Below are 27,397 nucleotides of genomic sequence, written 5' to 3'. Positions count from 1 at the left end.
TTGTGCAATGCCCGTGGAGGACAGAAGAGGCTGTCGGATCCCCTAGAACTGAAATTACGGACAGTTGTAAGCTGCCATGTGGGTGCTGCGATTCAAACCCTGGTCTTCTGCAAGAACAGCCAGTGTTCTTAACTGCTAAGCCATCTCTCCAGCCCCCACAAAATATTTAAAAATTTTAAAGTTGAGTAATGAATAATTTTTCAGAAAACAATTCACTGATAATTGTGGAATCTTCTCAACTCAATGCTTGACTATATGTAGCAAAGTAGTGATTTTGCTCTTTGTCTTAATAGGAATGTTGACATATTTTCCATTTACAGTTACTGCTATTGTTGTAAGAAAAATTACAGAGAAACTTTGGACATGATTTGATTCTAACTTTTCTGGATATTTTTATACTTTTGGATACCTGTCCTCTGACTTCAAGACTAAACAAATGAGAATTCGGTTATATACATTTGCAGTCTCCAAAATTTAATCACAACCCAGTCTGAACTTATCAGTGTGTCATTTTGTTTTGACATAAATGTGAAAGGATTTTAGTGATTTCTCCTTTCTTTGTAGCCATTGTCAAGGATGATGATTATTGCCCAGCTTATTATGTCTCATGACTTTCTGGGAGGCATTGCAGATAACAAAATCTGCTCACTAAAGCAGCTTAAGAGGCAGAAATTTTGTAGAAAACCAAAATTGTATTGAGCAATTTTCTCTTTGATTATAGTGTAGAAAACAAAAATGTTTTAAAATCTAACTTTCAATTATATTTTTGGGTAGGCATAATGATTGATAGACAAATATCAGGGATAATTTTAATTTAATACCTATTCTCTATTGTAAAGCCTGGTTCAGTGACTCAAATCTCTATCTCCCAAATGGAAGCCAAAGATATGGACCCAGTTGTTGGATGACAATATTTGAAGCAAAGTTACAGGGGGTAATTTGCTATGCTACAATAAAATATACATTGAGTTTTCATTTAAAGAACCTGATATAACACAGTAGAAACAATCTACTGTGAACAGTATAGTATTTTAAAACAAAAAGAAATATTTTTGTACTCCCATGTACACTCTTGCTGTTTGAGACATGATTCAGAAGTTTGTAGTACTTACTGTTCTTGCAGAAAAATTGGGTTCTGTTCTCAGCACCCACATGGGACTCAACACCGCCTGTTCTAGTTCCAGGGGATCCAATGTTGTCTTCTGGATTTCACAGTCTCCTGGATGCACATAGTTCTCATAAACTAATGAAGACACAGACATATACACATTAAAATAGTAAGTCTTTAAATACTATTGTTACTTTTTAAACACCATTAGGTTCAATCACTTTGAGAGATATATAACTTGGTAGAGTGATCATTGATTCTTAAGCTTAGAACTAGGGTGGGAGAACACTGTACTAAATTAGCTATAAAATAATGTAAGGTTTTTTTCCCTCCGTCTACTACAGTCTGGAAGCTTCAACTCAAAAATTTAAAAATATTTTATTTTTAATTTTTATTTTATGTGTATGAGTGTATCACCTGCATGTGTGTAAGTATACCTGTGTCATTCAGTGGACACAGAGGTCAGAAGAACACATCAGATCTCTGGAACTGGAGTTAGGGACCGTTATTACTAGCCATGTGAGTGCTAGGAATCAAACCCGGGTCCTTTACAAGAGCAGTCAATGTTCTTAACCATTGAGCCATCCATTAAGTCCCTTGACTCCAATTTTGAAGCAAATTTATTCATTGAAAATGTCATACAAATAGGCAATGCAATCTGGTTACATTCCCTGCCTTGTTTCTGTTCACAAATCTCCTTCCAGCCCTCATGTTACATTGTTTTGTTTTAAAACTTTTTGACATTTCATTTTCTCTATTCACATCATTTATATTCTTCCATGAAGTACAGTTCATTTGAGAAAAAAATGGGAATATTTTGATACAAACTCCAAAATAAAGTCTATATAATATATTACCTTAAAATGCCTTTGCTAAGAATGTGTAAAATGATTGCTAATATATCGTACATCTTTGAAATTTGGCAGCATATTTCTTTTTAAACTTTTTAAAGAATTTCGTATATAAGTATTATCTGCGTATCATTTTCACCTCTCCCTTCCTCCTGCAATGTGTTTCTTAAAGAAAATACATTTCTATATCCTCTGCATTCAACTATTTCCCAAGAAATGTATAAATATGGAAACTCTGGTATGGTTTGTTTAATTTTGTTGGTTTATTTGTTGCTTTTTTTTTAAGACAGGGTCTCATGTTGCTCAATCTGAACTTGAATTTGCTATGTAACTGGCGTGGGCTTTGAACTTCAGACACTCCTTTCTCCACCTCTCTCTCTCATAAGCTAAAATTACAGACACGTATCATTACATTTGGCTTTTGGACAATTTTAATGTTTATGCATTCATTTTTCAGAAAAGTAGAAAAATTAATATGTGCTTTAAGATAATTTTGATCATCAACGTAAATCGTTTTTCCACTACCTATACTGAAGTTCTAAGAGAGTATATGAAGCAGTAATTACCAATATAAAGTATGTCTTCTTAAAAGTGATATTTGCTAATAAAAATAAATACCAATGCTTATATGCATATAACTTCATTTAGAAATTTCTTCTATTAACAAAACATACACAAACATGTTAACATTACTTTCTCATGGCACTAAAATGTACTATACTATACATAAAAATAAAACACAACAGCAGTTAAAGTCTCAGCAGTGTTAGAAAATTGAAAAAGGAAACTGAATTTGTAGAAATTTTAAGAAAATATTCTATAGAGCCTTCTTGACTTATATTGGGCATGCATCCTTCTGAATAGATGCTAAAGCGGCAAGTATCTTGCCAACGTAAAGTTAGTTCACTTCACCTACCACACATCAGCACTTGGCAGCAGCAAGCTGTCCTTAACCATGAGTTCACTTTGATTAAGTTGATAGTCCCTCACAGAACAGATGAACGTGTATCAGTAGCCCAAAGAGGATCAAAAGTATGTTTTCCATTGAATTTACATTAGTTTTACATTCTTACAAAATCAAGGATTCTAAAGTTGAATGACCCTAAGTTAGGAATGGTCTGTAATATTTTGTTGTTGTTATTTGGAAAAAAATATTTATCAAATATTTGAGTGATTTATGTCAGGGGTTGGAGTCAGTGGTGTCAGTCTTCAGCTGTATGTCTTAACTCTTCATTCAAAGCCTCTCAAAATCATTGCAAGGGAAAAAAGCCACTATTTTGAATTTGTTATTTTAATCTTGCTTTAACTTTGCAGGACATACCTTCTCATTTCTCCTTTTCTAGACAGATAGATAGATGATAGATAGATGATAGATGATAGATAGGTAGATAGATAGATAGATAGATAGATGATAGATAGATAGATAGATAGATAGATAGATAGATAGATGATAGATAGATAGATAGATAGTCTGGGTATTTTATATCTTGAAGTTTCTTTTCTTGAAGGCTGCATTAATTTGCTAGGTCTGTATAGTTTCAAAGTGTTGGTAACTGCGGAGTGCAAAAATAGGGCTATGAGTTCTCACAGATATGGAGACTAGAAATGAAAAACCAAGGTGTCAGCAGGCTCCTGCTTATTCTGCTTGTCTAGGGAAGGAGTCTTCTTGCGTTCTTCTCAGCTTCTGGTGGTTGTCAGCCACCGCAGAGCCCTCTTCTAATAGCTACCTCCATGACTCCAGGTGCTCTTCTTGCCCCTCTTTATGTCCCTGTTTGTCTTCTTACATCAGCCTTTGTATTGGAGCCAACTCTAATCCAGTATGACTTCATTTTATGTAATTACATCTGCAAAGGCGTACTTAGAAATAAGTTTGTATGCTCTGGTTCTAGATGGACACGAATTTAGGGGACTCAATTTTCAACTCAGTGTGCAGCCTTAAACTGGTTAATTTCCTTAATGAAAATATTTTTGCACTTTAAGTGACTTTAGCTATGTTATTTAAGAATACATAGTACTTTGAATGTATTAAAATGCATTAGATATTGACTAGTGAGTTTGGATATTCATCAAGTGAATATAAAGTGGTATTTACCTAGTAAAATAGCCATCATGTAGTAAAAAAAAAATCCACGTACTGGTATGATGAAAATTTTAGAAAAGTGTGTCATATGCAGAAAAGATGATGCATCTGTAACAAATTAAAATTAATGACTGTCTTAGGTCACACAGTTTTTTATTTGTTTTTTTGTTTGTTTGTTTGTTTTTGGTTTTTTGGTTCTATGTCTGTGGCAAGAACTAGTGTCCTTTCAGAATTTTACATTGACCACTGTAATGAGGATTCTTGGAGTATATTGATCCTTTCCTTATACATATATTCTAGTTGTGTGCTTCCTTTGCTGAGTTAAACATCACAATTAAACATGTGCGTAAGACAGACCTTCTCAGATGTTACCATCTGTTGTGGGAGTTAGGCTTTAAGAAGAGAAGGGAATCATACACAAATTAAACATGAACCCAGGGAAAAAAAATGAAAGAAACATCTGTAGGGCAACAAGGAGGGAATGCGTGCACTTTCTGATGGTAACTAATCAACCTGCTATACATTAGAACTACAGAATTGCATTTAAAGAGAAGGATAGCTGCAGACGTGGAATAAGACTTGAAACTAGGAAAATGAGAACAATGTTTTAACTTAAAGCTACCTTTGCTACCAACAAGATTTTTTTTCTTTTGGCAAAACATTTAGGTTGTAATTGATCCCCCATATTCACAGCATATTTCAGTAACACTAATGCAAAACAAAATGTTCTTTCCTTTTTTCTTTATTCTAAGATAGTTCAATTATACATGTCCATATTATACCAAAATAAAGGGTCATAAAATGCAAAAATAATTAAGTAAATAAACATATATTGAATTTCCCTATATCTCTATTTTACTTTTTCATAGCAGGTTAAAAAAGTTGCATCTAAAAATTATATGTCTGTACATTAATATTACATGTACCATGAACATAAATATTTGAGAATAGACACTTATGATACATAGGTGTATGTGTTACTACACATAATTGTATTTGTGTATATTTGGTACTAGTTAGATATATTGATAACCATTATTAAGGTGCACTCCTTAATATTAATTGACCCACAAACAATAGCTAAATTACAGAGCTTGTTGCTATGAATTTCAGACAACCTATATTATGTAATGAACATTAAAATGCAGTAAATATTTTTATTAAGCCTTGGCATCTTGGAGTGTAAATGTAATAGTGAGGGACTCATTTTGGTGGTTAACATGTTCTGTTTGCTGAGCTAGAAAATTATTTATCCTAACTTAGATAAATGAATTCATCCTCATCCCCATTTTTTTTCTTTTTTCATTAACTAAGAACCCTGTAGTTACTTTGTAATGTTTCCATCTCATTTAAGTGAAAATACCCTATTAAAAGTAATTTTCTTCTGGGAAGACTAAAGTCTTATGTATGTGGGGAATTGTTAATGATCATAGGTTTCAGAAATTGATCTTTCTTGGGAATTTGATAAAAAGATTCCTATTGATAGAGAAGGGTTCATGACTCAGTTGGCCCTTTTTGTCCCACTTGGTTTTGCTATTTGTTAACTAAAAATATTTTATTTTTCAAGCATTCCCGACTTTGCTTTCCTTTGCTATCCTCACCCTACACACCATCACAACTAGACTTCAGTCTGTTGATCCGCTTCCTCCAGGTGAGCAATTTCTTCATCTGCTAGCTTTCTTCTCTGTGATCCGAATTTTACATGTTCGATAATAGCACTCATATGACTGTGCATTTGCCAAGCAGAAATGTGGGCTTTGTTTCTTTAAAGAAAAATCAGGTGATTTGCTGTTCCTCCTGAATTTGTCCCATTAGTATTCAAGGGAGAGCTGTGTATGTTCAGGGTTGAAATGAGAATATGAATAATTATTTAACCCAGAGTTTCTCATGTTTACTACATTTAGCAAGTTTAAGTGGGCCATTGGTAATATTTTCATATATAAAGTCTCTCAGTTATTCTGATTTCACATTGGAGACACTATAGGACATGCCAAGGCATACACTGATGGACTGAAGTGGGCTCTACCTGATGATGGGCTGTATTATTTTGTACATGGTAGTTGTAGAGCAATCAGCTTAATTGTAATAGCCTCAAAAAGAACTCTGTTTCACCAGAAAAACTAGGTTCCCAAATTCATTTTGTACAGCCAGTTACAGGTCTTAATAGACAAGGTTTCTTTTATGCAAATTTATTAAAGGCTGCTTTACATGTTACTTTAAATTTTTTTACACATCACTCTAAATTCATAGAGGCAGGAGAGAATCCAGTGCATATGAATTATAATAGCCAGCGAAGCAAAACATTACAATCCACTGAAGTGGAGGCAATTTGTCAATATATTCTAATCTCTAAGCATGCTCTGAATGTGATTTAGATAATCTGGGGACGCATACTAACTTTGATGCAGCGGGATGACTTACATGAAAAGTAGGAAGGAATATCTCTATCTCTGATGAAGTTTTAGCTCAACAGACTCAATTTTTTTATGTCTGTGTTTATACAGCTCATGTCACTGAATCATTTGAATGTGATTTGGGAATTTGATTGCTTTCTGAGTATTTAAATCTCTACAGAAGGATGGGCAAGCCAAGCCTTTGAAGAAAGTGATTATGTTAGGTAGTTGCTATATTGAAAAAGCTATACATGTATATTCTAACAATCCAAAAATCACTGTTATATTTATTTATGTTGCTTTACTTATGACAGAAAAAAATGAGGTTGCTTTATTGCCTATTTGAAAATGAATGGAAACTGGACATAAAATACAAGAAAAAGCCTTAAACAAAATGAGTTTTACTTGTCTCTGATGTAGGGGTTTCAAGTTACAAGGTGAAAAACTCAAGCACATGCACATACCCCTTCCCGACATGCACACTTTTAGAACATATTCCTTGCTATCCTTAATTACTTGTGACTTTTGTATTGACTTATTTTCTTTAGTATAAAAGGAGAGTTTCACTTTTGAATCCACTAAAAATTAAATTCAAGGGTAATGTGTATACCAAAAAAATAATTTAACATTCTGAATCAAGTTTCCATACATTATTCCCTGTTCCTAAATGCATTTCTGTCTTGGTTTGATACTCACTTTCTTCTCAAGTGTATATGTATGCTAATGTGCACATCCACATGGGTACACATCCACCCTTGCTTTGCCGTGGCAGTTGATCAGCTTAAATCTACAGGCTGTGAACTGTGACTGAACACCAAAGTCAAAAACTGTGGTTAGGTGGATTAAGCTTTACTTTTATATTCACTAAATAGTTCTAGACTTTTGCTTTTAGGCAAGACCCCTTCCATTCATTTCCATTTGATACAGATATTTTATTATGTTTAAAAGGGTGCATATCTAAGCATACGTGTGTTTTATTTTTAGTATTATTTCTTTGGTGATAATTACGTGACATGTTTAAAATTATCTTGTCATTTCCAAAACATAAATTTTCTCACTAAAGTATCAAGATAATCAACAGAGTGAAACTTGAAACTATTATCTATTAACATATACACAAAAATAAAGCTTTAATTTAGAATACAGATGTGGAAGTTTACTGAATATAATCCTTTCCAAATTTTTGTATCTTTATTTATGACATCACTACTACAATAGAATTATACATAAGATAAACATTTATGTACTACTATAAAATAATCAGAACAAAAATGATTTGCATTTTTGTTTAAATATGTATTAACTTATAAATAAAATATTTTGGGTAGATACAGTTGATTACCTGTATTCATAGGCTTTATAATGATTTACTTATTCAAACAGCATCAGATCAAATAATTTCTGAAGAAAAGTGCACTTTATTGAGTATGTACAGCCTTCCTTGTCATTATTACCTGAAAAATTACAACCACTCTTTACATAGTGTTTAGAGTATCATAGATGCTCTAAGTAACCTAAACGTGATTAAATTGTTCAGTGATACGTACAGGCTTTATCAAACATTATCTCATTTCATATAAGAGACTGAGCATTCACAAATTAGGGTATTTGCAGGGCATTCCAGACTCTCCTTATGGATACTAGGAAGCAGCTCTACTACTATGTTTTATAGGCAATAAGGAAACAGTTATGCATGTTAAAATGCATACATTTTAAAAAGAGAATAAATCTATTTGTGTATTTTTGGAAGTTACACAAAAGCATATGAAAATATATTTATTCATTAATAAAACAACCTTACAATAAAGAAAGAGAAATACACAGTAAGTTTCTATCAAATAGCAACTGCTAACCTAAAACTTTTTTCTATTTTGCAATAATATCACAAATATCTAGATTTGTTTCATTTGTGCACATGTATATTTTTATATATTTAATGAATAAGCATTAGACATTTTTTTAGAAAACTGTTAAATCAAATTGTTAAATTGTACTCAGTTTAGGTGGGCCCTAAACTTACAAGCTGGGCAACTGTAGGCTAAGGAATATACCTGTCTCAGCTTATGAAGTATGCCACAAACCTAATTTAAGTTGGTAATAGAATGACAGCCATATTTAAATTATTTTCTCCTTTAAGCAGAAACTTTGTCATTGCAACTATGTGCTCAATAGTTTTCCACACTCTCTGATTGATTTTTATAATTATATTTATAAAAGAATTTTAAGTTTTGGTTAGAAAATTGATGCAATTTTTATAAACATTCTAAGGAGATTTGCTTGAATCTGCAGGTAGTATTGTTACTGCCTAGTCCACCTCTCTTTACAATATATTGAATACATTTTTTTCTGTTTTAGAGGAAGGGAAGGGGGGAAGGAAGATGAAAGGGAGAGAGAGAGAAAGAGAGAGAGAAGAGACTTGAAAACAAATATATGAATTTATTAAAAAATTCTTACTTTTCCTCTTCCTAAAGCCTTATTTTGGCCAGATGATGGAGGGTTTTGAACACTAAACTAAGGAGCTAAGATTATGTGCCTTTTCAGTAAGGACTAAGGAAATCATAAAAGCAGCTGCTTAAACAAAATTTTGACAGTGAAACAGATCACTCATATAAAATTCAGTGTGCAGGTTATTAAAAGGAAAAACTCAAAGATAGCATGTTTAAATTAACAAAGAGCATCTAAATGAATTCTCCCTGTGAGGTCAACATGAATTTGTTTTTAATATTAGATTTGAATACAAGTCAGAAATTGAGATATGTTCGCATGTGTTTTTGAATTTGTTTTCCTGTTTCGTCTGCTCCAGGGAAATATGCTTCCTTTTATACATCTGTTCATTGTTCTGGATGTGGCTGATTATCAATTAAATCACAGGAAATGCTTTCTAAGATAAGGAAGTATTTAAAACCCTATTATAGACACCTTCTGATGTAATCCATATGGAATTGTTTTCATAGCATCTAAAACCAGGTTTTTATCTCTGCAGCATCTCAGAGCTGGTCTTCTCCAGGAGCTTTTGGCCCTAGGTTGATGACAAAGCAGCATAATCCACAGGACCCCAACTTTTTCTCTATGTGGGCTTGCTGACCTTTATTTTCCCAACATCTTTATCGCTTCAGTGTTCTTTAATGATTTCAAAATATTAAAGCTGTTACTAGAAAGATGGCTTTTCTTTGCCAGTAAGATCCATTACAAGAAGCATTTCTGTATATTTATTCTAGAACATTGGAACTGAATGTATTGATTCTACTTAAATTTTCATTCTTGGGATGACCCAATCATATAAGATACAAACATCAACTTCCAATAATCCAACAGCACATTTACAGGTAGAACAGGACAATTTTAGGGAAATAATTCCAAGAACACAGTTAAAAGTTTTATTTACCTTTCCTTTATTCCTGTTTGCACTTTTGAATAGCTTTAATTCTAACAGAAATAGTAATGGTGGTGTCATGTCAGTTGGTTGGTGAGAGGGGCCTTTGTTTTAATTAAATAAAGATCAAATTGTTAAGATTAAAACTTCATATATCTCATTCTCAGGTAACCTTTGGGTACCATCAATTTTAACATTCTCTCAGAAAGAGTTCCTTTAAGCAGATGCATTTTAATAAAAGGACAGATTTCTTGTTATTTACATGTATAAGGAGTGAACATGCATGTGGAAACACAAACATGGAGGACATTTACTTGTATTTTTAAACTTTGGTAATATAAATTATTTTTGGTAGGGATCATTTACACAGAACCATGCATTCAAATATATTTCCCACTGCTTCTAATCTTAAAAATATTATATTACTTCTTTTGTTAAAAAATTACATTTTGAAAACACTGATCTAAGCAAGGAACCTATCTGTTCATGTGGAATCATGTCCATCTAAATTAAGGTAGCAAATGAAACCTTAGCTCAGCCTCTGTCTTTGTGTTCAGTGAGAAGATTTTATAGCCTTAGATGTCACTGAAAATACTAAGCTATTAAAATCTTTCTTAAAAACACATCCTCTACAATACCCACATTCTATTCATAGGCATTGATTGCTAAAAAATAAATGAAGAAGATTAGCTATCTCTGACTTAACTCTCTAGGAATGATAAAATTTATATTGATTCTGTTTACTTGTCTCTAGCAATTGAAAACAAAGAAGTACTAGAAATGAAGTGAACAACAGGATTTAAATTGGTAAATATATGTACTTCCCCAAAGAAATTAGATATCAAGCATGAGAGAGAAACACTAATAAGACTATCTTGCTTGCCTCTTACAGGGTTTGGCTTAATAGGCATGTTTTTATTGACCTTCCTTAGAGGATTACCACTTTGTTAGGAAGATGACTTGAATCTTAGACATATTCATCCAGGTCATCAAAAATGGTGTCAGTATCAAGACAGGGTTACTTACAAAGGCAATAAAGACCTAAGGAAAACATTCTCTGTAAAGATAAAGAATAGTAGCATATTTACAGTCTTTTGTCTGGTGTTCACAGGACTATTTATGTTGCTAGGATTTAAATTTGTCCTTGTAAACCAAACAGTGTTTGCTAACTACTGCATACCATAGCATAGACTTCACACTGCATGTAAATCAGGTTCTCCAGAAGCTTCTTAACTCTTTGAAGACCTTATAATTACAAAGACTTATTAATTTATATGTAGATGACAGCTTTATGATAAAGAGTAAGATACAAAGATATCTAAATTCAAACAAAAGAGAGGAGCTGGCGCGTGTCATAGAGCACAGCCACAGAAGAAGGAAAGGATAAAAGCAGCAGCCTAGGAGAGAGAAGAAACCCAAAGCTGAGATCTGGGCAGTCCAGATGCTTGCTATTCTCCATAATTTAAAATGATAACAAGGTTATTATTTAAATATTAATTTCTATTTCAATAACAGTGACACCGGTTAAGAAAAATATTTTCCAAGGTGAAAATATTTTGTTCTACAAATCTGAGTGATACACCTTGCCAGAGAAGATTTATTTATCTCATTACTTAAAAGTATATCTTCTGTAATAACCCAGAAGTTTGGATTTTTATATAATCACGGTATTAATTAAATGAATCTGATGTTTCTCTAAAAAAAGGCATGGTATACATTATAGCAATAGAGTGCTTCTATGGACCACATGTAGCTTCTGGTATCAGTCTACACACTGATATTACAAGCTCACTAATAAATTGTTAAGCAACAAGTAATTGACATGAAATATTTGTTCATGTTTTTCAGTTTACCACTTGATTTTGGAACCTTTTTAACTTAATATTCCTTCATAATCTCTTATAGTATCTTGTTCGCATTTGGAAGTGTTTTTTGTAATGTGTATTTTCAGGGCACAGTGGTTGGAAGTATATGCCATGCCATGGTGTCTTCTCCCTCAATTGCCATAATTGCCCTATAAAAGCAAAAGATTAAGTTAAGATTTAGGAACAATGATGGAATAAACAAAGTATTCAATACTCATAACATTTTACTCATTTGGAATTGAAACATTTATTTTGGAGAAAAGAATTGTTTAGTTGTGTATTTATATTATTGAAATATCAGCTTTGAAAGACTTCCGAGATTCAGAATCTAGTTTATTTGAGGCAATTCTTTTTGCTTTTTTGACATTTTTATTATTGATCTTTAAATAGTTGAAGGATCTCTTATTTTTCAAATGCATTTTTAGGCTTCTGAAAGAACTTCTTATTCATCATGTATATGAGAACATGTGACCATTATAGCTGGTTAATAATGACAGAAAATTAGGGAAAGAGAGAAAGTTAATGTAGGAAGAAGAAACCGTTTTCTGAAGCACAATTATATTATGCCAAATTTATACTGAAATATGAAAGGTCATGTGAACCAACCAAGATTATCTTTAGAATACGAGAAGTGGGGTAAACTAGACTGATAAATCAAGACTTAGGACCAGAATGATCATTCCCACAAATGGTTTTGGGACCGGGGAATGTCATCAGTATTTAACATAGAAAGTCAATGAGAGCCTTCTGACAACAGTGCTGGTTTGGTTTATCTTACCTTCGGTGCTCCTTGGTATTGTAGAGTCATAAATGCTATCCAATATCTTCCTAATTAAGAATTTAAATAATTCAGTAACCTTCCAAGCCATGTGGTCAACTGCACAAACACATTTTTGCCCCCAATTGCCTACTGTTCTTTCTCCAGGTGCTCGTTAATTTCACCAACATAGTTATTCCATTTTTTTTTGTTATTTAATGAAAGTGCATAAATTCTTTTTGCTGAATATTTTTATTGAATTTTTGTGGATTTCATACATCTTAATCATATTTAGAACCTCCTCCAAATTTGGACCCCCCCATAGCCTGCACAAGAACTTTGTGCATTCTCTAATATGTATTAAGGTCTATAGAGTCAAGTTTGTGTACCCAGATGTGACTTTATCCACTGGAGCCTGTTCAGCCTATCTATGGTCACTCCTTTAATGAAGATCAACTCTCTCTCACCCAATCACTTGTTTAGTGACCTACCCAGCAGTGATCAGTTGCCTATAGGTCCTCAGATATACAAACTCAGTCTGATAAAAAACAGAAAAGAACTGGGTAGATGGAAAAGAGCATGCATTCCTAATCCTATAAAGTGGGTTTCTCATAAATGTGTGAAATGTACATTTCTACTGGTTATTAGTATCCTCTCTAAGTTCTTGGAATACCTTCTGCCTGATCTCCATGGAAGTGCTGTTCATTCCTTGACTTGCAGATAGCATATTAACTCTTGTACAAAGTCCTTCATGATATTACAGTCTGAACTATTCTCTAGATTTCTGTGCCTTGATTTTCCTATGGAACAGTTCAAAATAAAATTGTTCACAAATCGTATTCCTTATGCTGGCTTCACATCTAGTTTATACAGTGCCCTCCAAATTAAGGTCCTTGGAAAGGAAGTAATTCACAAACTTATGAATTTAAAGGTGGGTATATCCAGGTTCATTTACCATAAACCACAACTTGTTTTATACCATTATATTTAATATGCTTCTGTTGAAAATTTCCAATGTCTATGCACAAAGTAGTTGTTTAATGCATTGATACCCTGTGAATTATTAAGCATAACTTCTTCAAAGGAACTACAGAACTACACAAAGCTTATGCAACCATAGAACTTTACTCTTTTGGGACATTTGGATTGTACTGTTTCGATTTTGAAAGTTCTGCAAATCCTTTTCTCCACCCTAATTCAAACTTATACCTCTAGTACAATACTGTTTGAGAACCAGTTCACCTAAAGGTGCCTGTTAGGAAAAAGATGACCACATTATCTGCCTTCTCTTCCAAGCATCTGCTACTGCCCCAGGTAATGGCTGTGCCTACATAACAAGACTGAGGGAAGAGGACACCTAAATTTTAAATGATAATATCAGAACATTTTACCATGACACTCAGTTATATTTGTGCCATAAGTTTCCACTGTGTGGTTCAGAATCTCATTGTTTTATAAACTTAGCACTTCCGTATCAAATTTCCTTGTATTGTTTCGCACTTGTTCCATAACATAAGTTTTATTTTAATTTGTCTCAGGTTTTTCTTCATCTCAGTGCATTATCTATGTATTATAAATATATATCCCAAAAATGCCACTCTGGTAGGCATTTCACTATGTCTGAGATGTCACAGTCACTTAAAAACACCCCTGAAGGTGAGCAGGTGCATTGAATAGTAAGTGTGATTGCTCCAAGCAGCTCCAAATACCCAGCTGCGATTGGATTCACTTGAATATGATATAGGTCAGTGGTTTCTGGTGTCTGAATGCAGCCGTAGTAATACATTTAGAAGCACTATGTGATGCAGGTGCACACTCGAAGATTGATACTTCAGGGTTGCCACGGTTTGACTATTTGATGGTATTATAATAACTTCCTCTTTGAAATGTGCCCTCTGCCTATCAAAAGCAGATAGAATGGCATCTACAACTAATGTCAAGTCTGGGAGCCGGAATGGTAGTACATCCAAATCACACACACACGCACACAGATACACACACACACGTGTGTGTGTGTGCGTGTGTGTGTGCTTCCTTCATAGCATTTTTTATTATGTGTATTCGGTTTCTAAATTCTTATTCTTCATTTCTGATTACTACAAAATATTTTAAGTTTCTGGACTCATATGTAGGCTTCTTTTTTCACTAAACCTCTGCTGTGTGCACAGGCATCATTCTGTAATGAGCATATTATAACAAGATATTTCCTTTCTTGCATCAAAAACTGAAAGGCAAGATGACATCTCACCTCCGCATATCAGTTATGATATCTGATTGGTGGAACAATCTAGTTCCTTATGCTCCTGGGAGAAACACATGAAATATTTCATGGTAGATGAAAAGGTTATTTAGCTAAACAAGTGATTGGTTCTCCCATTCCACAGTTTTCCTTCTCCATTTTCGTTCTTCCCTGCATAATATATATAGCAAGCTTATTAAAAGAAGGCTAAAAGTACAGTTAATCATGTGAGGCCTTGTTGAGAAAAACCCTACCTCTAATAAGAGTGTTCTATCATAGTATTCATTTTTGAATTCTGACATAGGAATAGTTTTTGTGGCAATATAGTTTTGCTGCACTTTCTTCAGGGTTAATACTGAAAGTGAAATCTGCACTCTCATAGGCAGATAGAGCGAAATAAGGTTTATTTCTGTCTAATCTTCCAGTAAATGGGACACAGAAGTCATAACTGGAATTAATTTGTATGAATATAGATTGCTAAGGTCCCAGTTATCTGGAATGACTCATACTATCACAAGTGTTAGGGTTTTATAGCAGGGCACAGAGAAGTAAGTGAATAATAATGAACATAGCCAAGAAAAGAAAAAAAAAACTGTGTTAGTGAAGTGTCAGTTCACAGGATGTTGCAATCATGCCAACTTAGTGAAAGAAATCCTGCTTTATTGGAGGTTTTTGGACTGTACTTTGATATGATTCCTTCATTAGCACTGATAGTTTTCTCTGACATGTTACAAACTATTTGGATAAATTGCAATTTGTTTTGCTCATAGAGAAGCATGTGTACATGTATATGCACAATTATGTGTGTGCTCTGAAGACAGAAGAGGAATAGCAGGCTGTTTCACTACTTCAACCTTTCAGTTGGAAACTACCAAGCAGGATCTGTATTCAAAGTTCTTTGTTCTGGTGGGCAGTAGATGAGAATCTCAGTTGGACACTCAGTCTAGAGTCTATTGAATTAATGTAAAGAGCACACTGTCAGCTGTTCATAGACATCAATGTGTATTCCACTTCCAGACAGCTAATCAGGTGTTATGAAAGCTTGCCTTGGCGAAAGAAGGTAAATTAGAAACTAAAAAGAACAAATGAAAATGGACTTCCATTTATAGAGTATCTACTTGGAAACAACTTCAAATTTAAGATGCTGATAGAAGCAATATCAACCCCTGTGGTTTAAAGCTGTTTACAAAACAGAAATGAAACCATTTTTTAAAGTCATAAAACAACTGGGTGCAATGTGCACGCCTTTAATCCCAGCACTTTGGAGGCAGAGGTAGGTCTATCCCTCTGAGACGTAGGCCAGCCTGGTCCACATAGCAAGTTCCAGCTGGGGCTATAGGGAGAGCCTGTCTCAACAAAACAAAACAAAATAAAACAAAACAAAACAAAGCAAACCAAAAAGTCATGAAAAACAGAAAAGTTCTAATTATCCATTCCCCATAGCCCAGAACTTTAGAACTAACCCACTGATGCTCTGAGATTTTGGACTTGGGTTTTTGAACCCCTAAGACACAGATATTTATAGCTTCACTTTTTAAAATAAGGGACATCAGAGGTAGAAGCTGCATGAATATGTAAACTCTGATTCTGGAAACTCTTCTCTGAATGTTTTCAGATGTAAGACTATGTGAACTACTGAGGTAGCAGTTAAATTTGAAACTAAGGGAAGGAAATGCTTTTATATCTTCTAACATTTCCCTAAGTGATAACAACTTAATTGCCAAGTATTTTTCCTTAGGTGTGTAGTCTAGTGCTTTAAAGACAGGGAAAACAAGTTTAAACTTCTGATTTGTGATAAATTCTTGCCTAGGAGCAAGACAGAAAAGAATAAAGATGTAGATTCACTCTGAAGTAAAACATTACTTGGATGGATTCCTTAACATGTTTCTGTTGTAGTGGATACCAAAAGCTTGTAGTACATAATGTTGCCTGAGTTTTGTAAAATAACTGTGTTTGACAAAGGTTCAATTCTTTGCTAATCCTTACAAATTTCAAAAATATGTTGATTTCCAGTTTGAATCTTCTACACTGTAGCTGCTCACAAATTTCACTATACATAAAAGTGACTATAAGCTTCTCATGACTTAGTGACATTCCAAAATTCAAATCTCAATATAAAGACTAAATTATACTAAACACTTTACTAGACTGCTAAAAGTCCAATTAGTGAAGAGCAGAAAACAATGTTTAATTATGTTTTCAAGTTAAATGGAGTTAATTGAATCAATCAAATGAAATCCTTGATTTCACACCAATGGCTATTGAAGATTTAAATGCCATTTATTAATTTCCTTCCTTTTACTTTTTTTTTGGGGGGGGGGCTGGGTTTTTTTGGTCCATGCTGAAATTAGCCTCCCCCTACCTCAGCCTCATGAGTGCTGGGATCACAGGTCTAGGCTGTCATTCCCACAATTTTGATGAAGTTTCTTCAAAAAAAATAGATGCACATATATTAATATTTATTTCATTTTAATATGAATACAAATATATGAAATACTTTGTTAAAATAATAAAATATGGTTCCTATTATGGTTGAACATCCTGGGGTTTATTTTTTATTTCTTTTATGGAAGTTACTAATAATATTCTTCAGGAATTCATTGATACTGAAATGTATATTAAAAAAATGATTGAACTTTATCCTAGAAGAGATGTATATTATGAGATATATAGAAACATCCATACATATACATACACATATGTGTGTGCTTGAGAGGATTATGTTTCAGCCATAAGGAAAGACTACAGTCATATTGTACAGACATTAGAGTCACTTTACACCTTTTACAAAACAAGAACAAAAACATATCATATAAAGCTTCTCTTCCAGAGAATTTGTCATAGAAATATGCAGTTATATAAATATAAAAGTAATTCTCCTTTTAAAGATAGTATCTGGAAGATATGTAGTCCAAACTGTCCAGAAATTCTGGCTCGTCCTGCCTTTGTCTCACAAGTGATGATTACAGGCATATGTTCCCACCCCAGCTGAAATGAATTCTAATACTCTGCAAGTGAGCGAAGCTACTTGGTTGTCACGGAATATTTTCCAGAATCCAAAATTTCAGAGATCAGACTCTGTAAAGTCCAGCTTCTGCACCTCAGAATTTTTCTCTTTGCAGCATCTCAGTTTCTGTAACATGCATACCACGTAGGCGATGCTGTCTGTCATGGCAAGGAGTGCCTTCTTGGAAAGGGTGACTATGCTGTGTTGAAACAAAGATGAAAATAAAGTTAAAAGTTCTCAGTAAGCTCAACTTAGACCCAAAGAAAATGAGTATTAGAGCAGTATTTCTATTGTTCCTTTTACCCAGTGTCTCCCAGGTTGTTTTCTGATACAAATACCAAACCTAAACTAGTAGTGTCAATCTACACAATGTGACTGCCCATTTCTGTACTTTATTATTGTACATATCTGTTCTTGGATCCATTCTTTCTAAGGTACAGAGAACAACTTGATTATCTTTTACAGCTGTAAGGCTAGACAGAACATTGCACTGTTTTCTTTACTACACACATTTAGCTTATTTGACGGGATTTACAAATATATTGTACAAGATGCCTGTGGCAAAAATCTTCCTATAATGACTAACCATGTTTGAGATGCCCACTTGCCTTACAATATCATCCACACACCTCAGTTCCTCTTTCACCTCTCCTGAAATTTTCATTCTTTAAATTCCTTGCTCCTTTGCCATCTCACTCCCTCCCTCCCTCCCTCCTTTTTTCCTTCTTTCCACTTACGTTATTTTTCTCAATTCTTTTTTGAGACCAGGTGTCCCTTTATATCTTCAGCTGTCCTGGAACGTGCTATGTAGAGCAGGCTGGACCCCATATCACAGATGTTCACCTGCCTCTGCCTGCAGAGTGTTGTGATTAAAGTCGTGTGTTACCATGGGACTTTTACTCTTGTCTTTTTTTTGTTGTTCTCTTTCTTTTCTTCCATTTTTTCACTTTGTCCAATTTTTGAGTCTAGCTAATCATTCCTGGCAGATAGACTCTTTTGTACCCATCTATTTATCTGTTTATTTATGTTCTTCCAGAATTTCACTCTCACAAATTCTAACTTAAACCTTGGCAGTTGTAGCTCACCTTGTGCTCATAATTTCTGCTGTTTATACAAAAATGCCCATTCGATTTTCTTTGCTGTCTGTGAACTGCCGGCGTCAAAATTACAGTCTAATCACAAGGTGAATGGTTTATAATGCTTCGTAATCAATATTCAAAATTTGCTCCTCTGGATGTGACAATAAAGGAGTCAAGAAAAAAACTGCAGATGTGCAGCAGTGAAGCACAAACAATCATTTTACGTTGATGGTTTTGAATTCAAGGTCGATTCACATTTTCTTACATTTGCATTAGTCTATTTCTTTCTCTGACCTTAAATTTATGTTGAGTTCATTCAGTGCTGGCTATTCAAACAGCTGAAATTGAAGTCTAGTCAATATTGGAATAGAAAACCATGTTGGCATGTTTCAAAAAGAATGTACTGGTTGGAAATGAATTTAAGACAAAATGCATGGCTCTAAATGATACAAAAGTATCAGCAAGTGAAACAGATTGTTCAGTTTTCTGTTGTCTTTTTGAATGATAAAATTAGTTGCTTGATTTCTAACACTTACTGACAAATACAGATAGAATCATATGGTGCCCATCTAGAGTAGGTAAAGAAATTGGCTGATAATGAACCTTTCGAGCATTTAAATTTAAATGTAGAAGAAAACTTCTTAGAAGGTGTTGTGTATCTAGCTTTTCCTAAGTGATTTATGTCTCTCTAACAGGTGTCTAGTCAGGAAATGTATGAATCTGTAGTTGTGTAATTCAGTTTTGAGACTACTTTTCAGGGTTCTTGCATTCATTGTATAATAAGTTTAAGAATGACTATTTCATCCATTCCAAGGAAAACATTTCTTTTAAAATGGCAAGGTAAGCCAGGTATAGTGGTTGCATTCCTTTAAACTCAGAGCTCATAGGCAGATGCAGGTGGATCTCTGTGAGATCCAGGCCAGCCTAGTCTATACAGTGAGTCTAACTAGGGCTATAGAAGACCTTGTCTCAAAACAACAACAACAACAACAACAACAACGAGGTAAGTTAAAATAAACATAAGCAACCTAAAAACATAAAAATTCACAAGTGTAAATGATATACTCCAAAATGCCAGAATGTTTTTGTCTTGTCAAGATGCCACTCTGATACTTTATTATATGTTTTACTTTGATGGAAAATTATTGTACTGCTCAAACTTCTTGCAGTGAAATAGGTTGTGGGCATGTTTTGTTGATGAGAAATTCTTTTGGGCTTTAAATATAAATGCAAATATTTCATGTGACTTTAAGAAGTAACTATACAAATGCTTTTAAACCTGCAATTTCCTATGTCAAATATATATTTTTTTGTAGACTTCTTTTTTCCTGCAGAGGATACCACACATTTGTAGGGATCAACTAGCATTAATTAAAAGACAATCCCTTGGGCTCCTAAATGTGTAGGGAATTCTATCCCCATCACATGGAGGTAAACTGTAAATATCCCCTTCTGGAAGTAAAAGCCTCTGATTTAAATGGATTACTAAAGTAGAGGAAAGGAACAACTTTGACGTAATTCAAAGATATGGTTGACAATTTGGGGGTCAACAGAAGTATGCAGCTGCCATCATAATGAAGGAATTTTGTTCCATGTTTCCTCATTCAGCATCTTTAAAATAGAAATCATTAAAAATGCTTTATATAGGTTCTCCATATGTCTATTGGCAAAGGCGAGAAGTACAAATTCTCACAGAAAGCATTATTATTTAAAGTAGGAAGTCATGAAGTGTCATTTTTTTGAACTCTACCTGTTGAGTAAATCCATTTTCACCTACTTACACCAAAAACAAAAGCTGAAGTGAAGAAAACTGATTACAAAATCCATACGCATGTATAATAAAACAGGAAAGTGCCCTTTTTGACAAACTTATTCATAATACATTCTGATAGAAAATTCCATTTGCCACTCTCAGTAGGGGAAAACTCAGCTTTGAAAGGAAGCCTTTTTATTTTATGACTGTCACCATAATAACGATTACAAATAAAATAAGTATAAGAAGTTTTGAAAGCAACTTAGGATTGTTAGGGAAATTTGTGATCCACTTTTTTTGCCCTTTTATTTGATTTAACAAAATGCATTCTGATCACCCTTTTTGAAATGCACTGTCTCCAGATCAGGTTAGTTACACAGAACAAAGTCTAACTGATATCCCTGGGCGATTAGGCAACAGTGATGCTGTATTCCAGTGAGAATTACTCTCCAGTGAACACTTTTACTTCTTCCCAGGCTATGGGAATTCATTAATATCTAGAGACCAGACTTAAATAAAACCATTGTCTCAACCAGCAGGTTTATGCAACCATCCTGAAATGTTTTAATTATTGTTTTCTTTTCCTTTTTAATTAAGAGACCAGAGGTCAAGCAAGCCCACTGAGATCTGATCACAGCCTCAGTAGAAATTGCAAGGAAACCCTAATGACTGGATTTTCTGTTTTCTCTTTGTTTTGCAGAACCAGAAGAGTGTGTTAATTGCACAGATGAATGCCGAGTGCTTGGTCATTCTGATAGGTGTTGGATGCCGCAGTTCCCTGCAGCCAATCAGGCTGAAAATGCAGATTACCGCACAAATCTCTTTGTACCCACAGTGGAAGCTAATGTTGAGACTGAGACTTATGAAACTGTGAATCCCACTGGGAAAAAGACTTTTTGTACATTTGGAAAAGACAAGAGAGAGCACACTATTCTCATTGCCAATGTGAAACCTTATTTAAAAGCCAAACGTGCCCTGAGCCCTCTCCTCCAAGAGGTCCCCTCAGCATCAAACAGCCCTACCAAGGCATGCATAGAGCCTTGCACCTCCACCAAAGGCTCCCTGGATGGCTGTGAAGCCAAATCAGGGGCCCTCGCTGAAGCAAGCAGTTCCTATCTGCCCACTGACAGTCAGTACCTGTCGCCCAGTAAGCAGCCGAGAGATCCTCCCTTCATGGCTACTGATCAGATGGCAAGGGTCTTCGCAGATGTGCACTCCAGAGCCAGCCGGGATTCCAGCGAGATGGGAGCTGTGCTGGAGCAGATTGACCACGCCGGCAGGGATCTGGGCAGAGAGTCGGTGGACGCAGAGGAAGTCGTGAGAGAGATTGATAAGCTCTTGCAGGACTGCCGGGGAAATGATCCCGTGGCTGTGAGAAAGTGAGGGGGAAAAGGCATTGGCGTTTTCTTGTCTCTTCTGTTGATTTCAAAATGATTACTCCTGGTGACAACCGATTTTACAGGGATGGAGAAGGACCAATGCTGCTTTAAGGCTTTTAGTGAACATCTGAAGTGCCCACAAGTATGTTCTTTTCACTGCTGTTTCTTTTACAGAAATAACAATGGTTTCGATCAAACTTATATTAGGACAGAATTAATGATGTTTAAGGAGAAAAACAGAAAAGAGAGAGAGAGAAGAAAATGGAGAGAAGAAAAAGGAGGATGAGGAGGCGAGTTACCTTTTGACAATCTGTTAGGAAGGTATGCAGTGTGAGAATTCAAGTATTTCTGATCACTCTAAGACTGTCCTCCGTGATTTATGCTGACTTAACTGTTTACCTATAAACCCCTTACAAAGCAGGGTCATATTTCTGATCTGTGGTGGATTTCTAGCAGACCTCACAGGCTTCTACAGAAAGTCCTAAAAAGACCTTGCAAGTCCAAGCTACGCCAAACATTAACACTCATTTGTGGTAAACATTTCTGTATAAAGTTACCTGCCATGCATATAAACACAAAAAGCATTCCATATCATTAGTCAGAAAGCAAAAACAAACAGAAAAAACAACAACAACAAAAAAAGCCTCTTGGTCATTTGTAAGACACCTCATGTCATATAAAAGTTAAATGTAAAAAGGTATAGTCCATTTTGTCCTGCACACATAGACCAATTCACTTCGTTGAAAAAGAAGAAAAATTGAAGACTTAAAAATGCCTATTTAGCATTTTAGTGTCCAATAAAGATATAAATAATGATGTGTTTGTTTTAAATTTAACATAGAACAGTTCTGAAATATAGTTACCATTGAATGGTAATTCATAGTGAAATTAAGATGATTAAAATGTTTTACTCATTTTTGGACACTAAAATAGCTCAGGAAAGTGAAAATGTCTTAGATATACACAAATCATGTGACCATTTAAATGTGCAGATGTAAGAAGATTCAATGTGTTTACATCAAATGACATATTTTTATTGATTTATTGCAAACTCCGTGCATATGAGCCAAATTGTTGAGTGTATAAGAGCTATATTGTGTATTTTATTAAATTAATATATAGTTGTGTTGCAAAAATATTTGGGCTTATATTGTAAATGGCAAGCGTTGCCTCGGTAGCTGTCGAACTCTATGAGTTTTGTTTTTCCTGCTTCCTTTTCCCCATGGACTGTGGGAAGCAGTGCCTCAGAGCAAAGTCTCTTGTTTAATGTATAGTCTACCAAGTACTACAGTACATAATCTGTTCAAAATGTGTTTGAGTGAGCCGATGGAGCTAACTGAAAGGTCAAAAAAAAATTTGTCAGTCATGGTTCTGTGCAAGTCCTTGTAGAAGCTTTGATTAAAGTCATGCTATATCACAAGAATTGCATTTGTACCAATACCTGAAACTTCTTCACGTTGTTTTCAAGAACATGAAGCGTCTGCCTATGTAGATATCATAACGTTGGTTGGTTCTCGAAAGTTTCTTCTGTGGTTCAGATGTGTTCCATCATATGACTAAAACATGGCAAATGCTTTAATGCATGTGTGGTACCAGCACTGGTTACTCGCATTGTGTAGTGTTTTTCAAGAGGTCTGGGTCTTAACAAAATCTGTTTCACTTTATCTCAGTGCTCTTTTGACTCTTTTTATTGGTGTCCTTTGATAACAGTACCCTTCTATTCCATCATTTGGTTGTACCTTGTCACATTTAACAACCCAACTTACTTATATATGAGGCTAAGATACCTCCAACTTCAGGAATTGAGAAAAAATAAAATTAGCACTCACAGAAGTAGTAGCAGATGGGGAAATGCCTTGATTGACATTTTCCTTTAGCATTTAAATTTTTTTTTTGGCATTTTGCAGCTTCATGGCAAACAGTTTTGAGACCATACCTTGGAAAATGTGGTGCTGAGTTAAATAAAGGCTGTTTGTGCACTGGAGCAGAAAAATGAATTATTTGCAAACTGGTAGAAAATTCTGTGCCTTCTTTTCTGGCCACCAAGCCAGTGTAGAAACAGCATAAATGTCATAAAAATCCTTATATTAAAAACAAAAGGAAAAGCAAAAACAAACATTCAACTAAATTTTTTTTTTGTAATTGAAAAAATTCTTATGAAAACATTTCCATCAAATGCTGTGAAAGTTTTAGACTGCCCCTCACTTGCAAAATTGCTTTGGGAGGAAAGTGTGGAAGACGCCCATCAGCCTTATTCTCTTGAGAAGTGTATTTTGGCACTTAGTAGTAACAGCCTTTCCAAAGTTCTACTCTTGCTTTTTCAATTCATACATGTTTAAACTAGAAAAGAAGGTATCTTGTACATGAGAAATTTAATTGACTCTCTATATTTTGGACACTTTATGTATCTAAAGTGTGTTGTCTCTTTTACATGATGTTATTTTTTTTTTGGCCAGGAGACTACAGATTGATTTAGAGTGATAGCTGAAAGTTGATGGAAAACTGTTCCCGTTTTAGTCTTATAAAGCTTTGCCTCTCTCACTATACAGATAGCTGCTTAGTGAAATCTGAAGCAGTGTGTAAATGAATTCACCATGGAGAGTAGGGTTTATTTTTAAAACATTCCTAATGCTAAGTAACCTGTTGTTAAATTCATTGTTAAGTGTCCCAAGATATTGAAACACCATGCCAGTCAGAATTGGTTGTGCCAACATGTGAGAGACTGGATGTAGGCTGTCACCAGTGATTTACTAGCATTAGCTGTTTAACTCATTATCTGTATTTAGTAGTGATTATTTATAAGTTGGTGGTAATTCAGTAGTCAGGACTCTAAGCTTTTATAGTTAAGGGAATCTCACTTATATTCATCTCCCTGGGACCAGCCTTTATCACAGACCTCTGGTGCTTGGCTTCCAAGGAAGTTTTTGAGATGCCAAAATCACACCTTCAGGGGACAATGGCTCTTATGGGTACTGCTTAATTAGCAAGCAGTGAAAGGGTTTCCATAATTTGGAATGCTTTAAAATGTCTTAATATTACATTATTCAATTACTAACCACTCAAAGTAAGTGCAAGCACACACACACACAAACACACACACATATACACACACAGACTATGAGAGAGAGAGAGAGAGAGAGAGAGAGAGAGACTGAAAATAATCATATTGCTTTGTTTTTGAAGTCTGTAGACCCAGTCAAACACAGGAAAGTCATATTTGTTGAAATTTTAGAAAGAACCTCGAAATTCTAAAAAAATATTTAATGGGGAACTAAAAGGAAGACATCAGTAATTAAATCTTTTCATCAGATGATAATGATGAACATGTTTTCATTAAAGTTAAAAGAAGTAAGAATCAGTGTTACAAATATACCAAAGTAAACATTAAAGAGGCATATCTTATATAACCTCATAGAATGCTTTCATGTTTTTTAACCTGACACACTTATCTTTATTGCAAGCAACACATAAGACCCCTGTTCCACGTATTAGTCGAATTACTGGGTAAGAAATTAACTGTTCCTTCCCTGACTTAGCAGAACTCTTGTAAAACATGACTTCCTTTTAAAGGATCTAGACAAAGTCACTGTTCAAAAAAAAGCACCATAAAACAGTCATTTAGTAATAAGCAATATGCTTTATTAAAACCAGGTTAAAAGCTGTTTGTTGCCTAATAGAGTACATGTTGCTAAGGTCAACAAATAGACTGAAGCCTGGCATAATACATGCCCACTCATTATTGTCTAATTATATTCTTTTGACAAGAGACAACATTTATCAGAGCATTAATTCCATGAGAGTTTTAGATACCAAGATGTGTTGATTGGAAACATAATTGAATGAGAACTGATAAAGTTTGACTCTCCTGGCCCCAGTGTTTTGCAAGATAGCTATGCCCATTTATCTGCTCCATCACTTCATAAGGTTCTTTGCGTCACCAAGTGATTGGTGAACAAGGAAAACAACAACAAAAGCAGTGTACATTGTATGAATTTATCTCAACACTATTGTTTAATGGCTGTGTTTCATGTGATCTGTCTGGAAAATGAGGACTCCGAATAAAAAGCTATTACTAATACTGGTGTCGCCTTCCCTTTGAATTCATTAACACAGAAGTGATGGGTTACACAGTACTTACCACAAGGACCCTAATCATAATTATTTTGGAAAAGCAAACAGCATCACAACTGTCTTGGCTAATTATCAGCTTGCTAGTAAAATGAAAGATTTTTTTAAAAAATTACTTAACAATATTGTCTGTCATTAGTATCTAAACAGAAGGGCATTAAAAATCGTTCTGATATCTTGTTTTAGGAAGATCAGCTCTTCTTCGTCTAGCAGCAATCAGTTGCCAACATTCCTTCAGATAAGATTGAGGTCTGCTGTTCATTTTCCCAGTCCGATACCTTTGATAAATGGGCTAATCGTATAATTATCATGAAGCCACAGTCTACAGATTCTTACGCCTTTTATTATTTGCATTTGGTGTAATAATTTGATAGAAGATCCCTAAAGACTTCAGAGAAGTCACTTTTTAGACCTCCTCATAATCTTACATGAGTAAGCACGTATTCATAAATGGCATTTCAAGTAAATGTATTCATATCAATGCATTTTCATAACAGTAAGTATCTCTCATCATTTCTTACCATGTGCTTGCCTGTGTAGCTAATATGCCCCAAGAGTAAACTGTCAAGAAGGAGTGATGTCCTGGTTGCCAGGTGGTAAAAGCAATGGGGTAAGTTGTAATACATGTTAATCTTTAGAAAGTACATTTGACTATTTGTATTTTTCCTTAGTTAATCTAGACATCCTTTATTTTTGCTATGACATATTTTAAGTTTCTCACCAACATAATATTTTGTAAGTTTAGGCACTTTTATTTTACTTTTTATCACATTATCAATAAGTAGGAATTGCATTAATCTTTATTGACTAGATTTGCTACTACAGACTAAATAATTTTACCTGTCCACTCTTTGGTTCAATAATATGATGAGCATTTTGTTTCAGTGACCATTAGCTAGGAGTCTATGAAGTATTCTAAGTCACAGAGAAACACTGAGGCAATTACTTTTTGCTCCAGGAATACTTACAGTATGTGCCTTAGTGATAACTACTAATGTAGGAATTGACATGCTTTTTACTGTGAATAGTAAATACCATTAGCCTATTTTGCTGTTCACTGCTTTAAAGTATGAGAGTACATCACAGCACTGTTAATTCAAACACTTGAATCAAGTGACCAGGGTTGAGGGAGCAGAGACTCCTTCAGGTGAAGAGTCCTTTCTGGCTATGACACAATTAGGAGGAAATCATGAACAGAACATACTTGAGAGTACATGTCATTGACCTATCAGCATCTAAAAAAAAAAAAAAAAAAACAATCCCCCCACAACCCCCTGTGTTTTAAAGTAGATATGAAACAAAAATGCAATTACATGACAATTCTTGGTAAAATATTAAGAAAATATTATGAAAGCCCCTTGTAGTGCCAATATAGCAAATGGAAA

General features: G+C 34.5%; 1 protein-coding gene across 3 annotated transcripts in view; it reads left to right on the top strand.

Moving 5' to 3' along the window:
* Nucleotides 1-25,962, top strand: part of Pcdh17 (protocadherin 17) — a 94,893-nt gene extending 68,931 nt beyond the window's left edge. For 2 of the 3 annotated variants that reach the window (XM_008822921.3, XM_017795561.2), the window contains exons 4-5: nt 5,607-5,690; nt 21,206-25,962. In XM_008822921.3, the coding sequence (XP_008821143.1) occupies nt 5,607-5,690; nt 21,206-21,888 (767 nt within the window). In that variant the 3' untranslated portion in view covers nt 21,889-25,962. The remainder of the gene's footprint in view (nt 1-5,606; nt 5,691-21,205) is intronic. The other variant, XM_008822922.2, reaches the window with a different exon arrangement.
* Nucleotides 25,963-27,397: the final 1,435 nt, after the last annotated feature.

Source organism: Nannospalax galili, unplaced genomic scaffold (genome assembly GCF_000622305.1).
Source record: "Nannospalax galili isolate Female #2095 unplaced genomic scaffold, S.galili_v1.0 scaffold308, whole genome shotgun sequence".
In the NCBI taxonomy this organism is placed as follows: domain Eukaryota; kingdom Metazoa; phylum Chordata; class Mammalia; order Rodentia; family Spalacidae; genus Nannospalax; species Nannospalax galili.
This window is presented reverse-complemented; position numbering and strand designations above follow the sequence as displayed.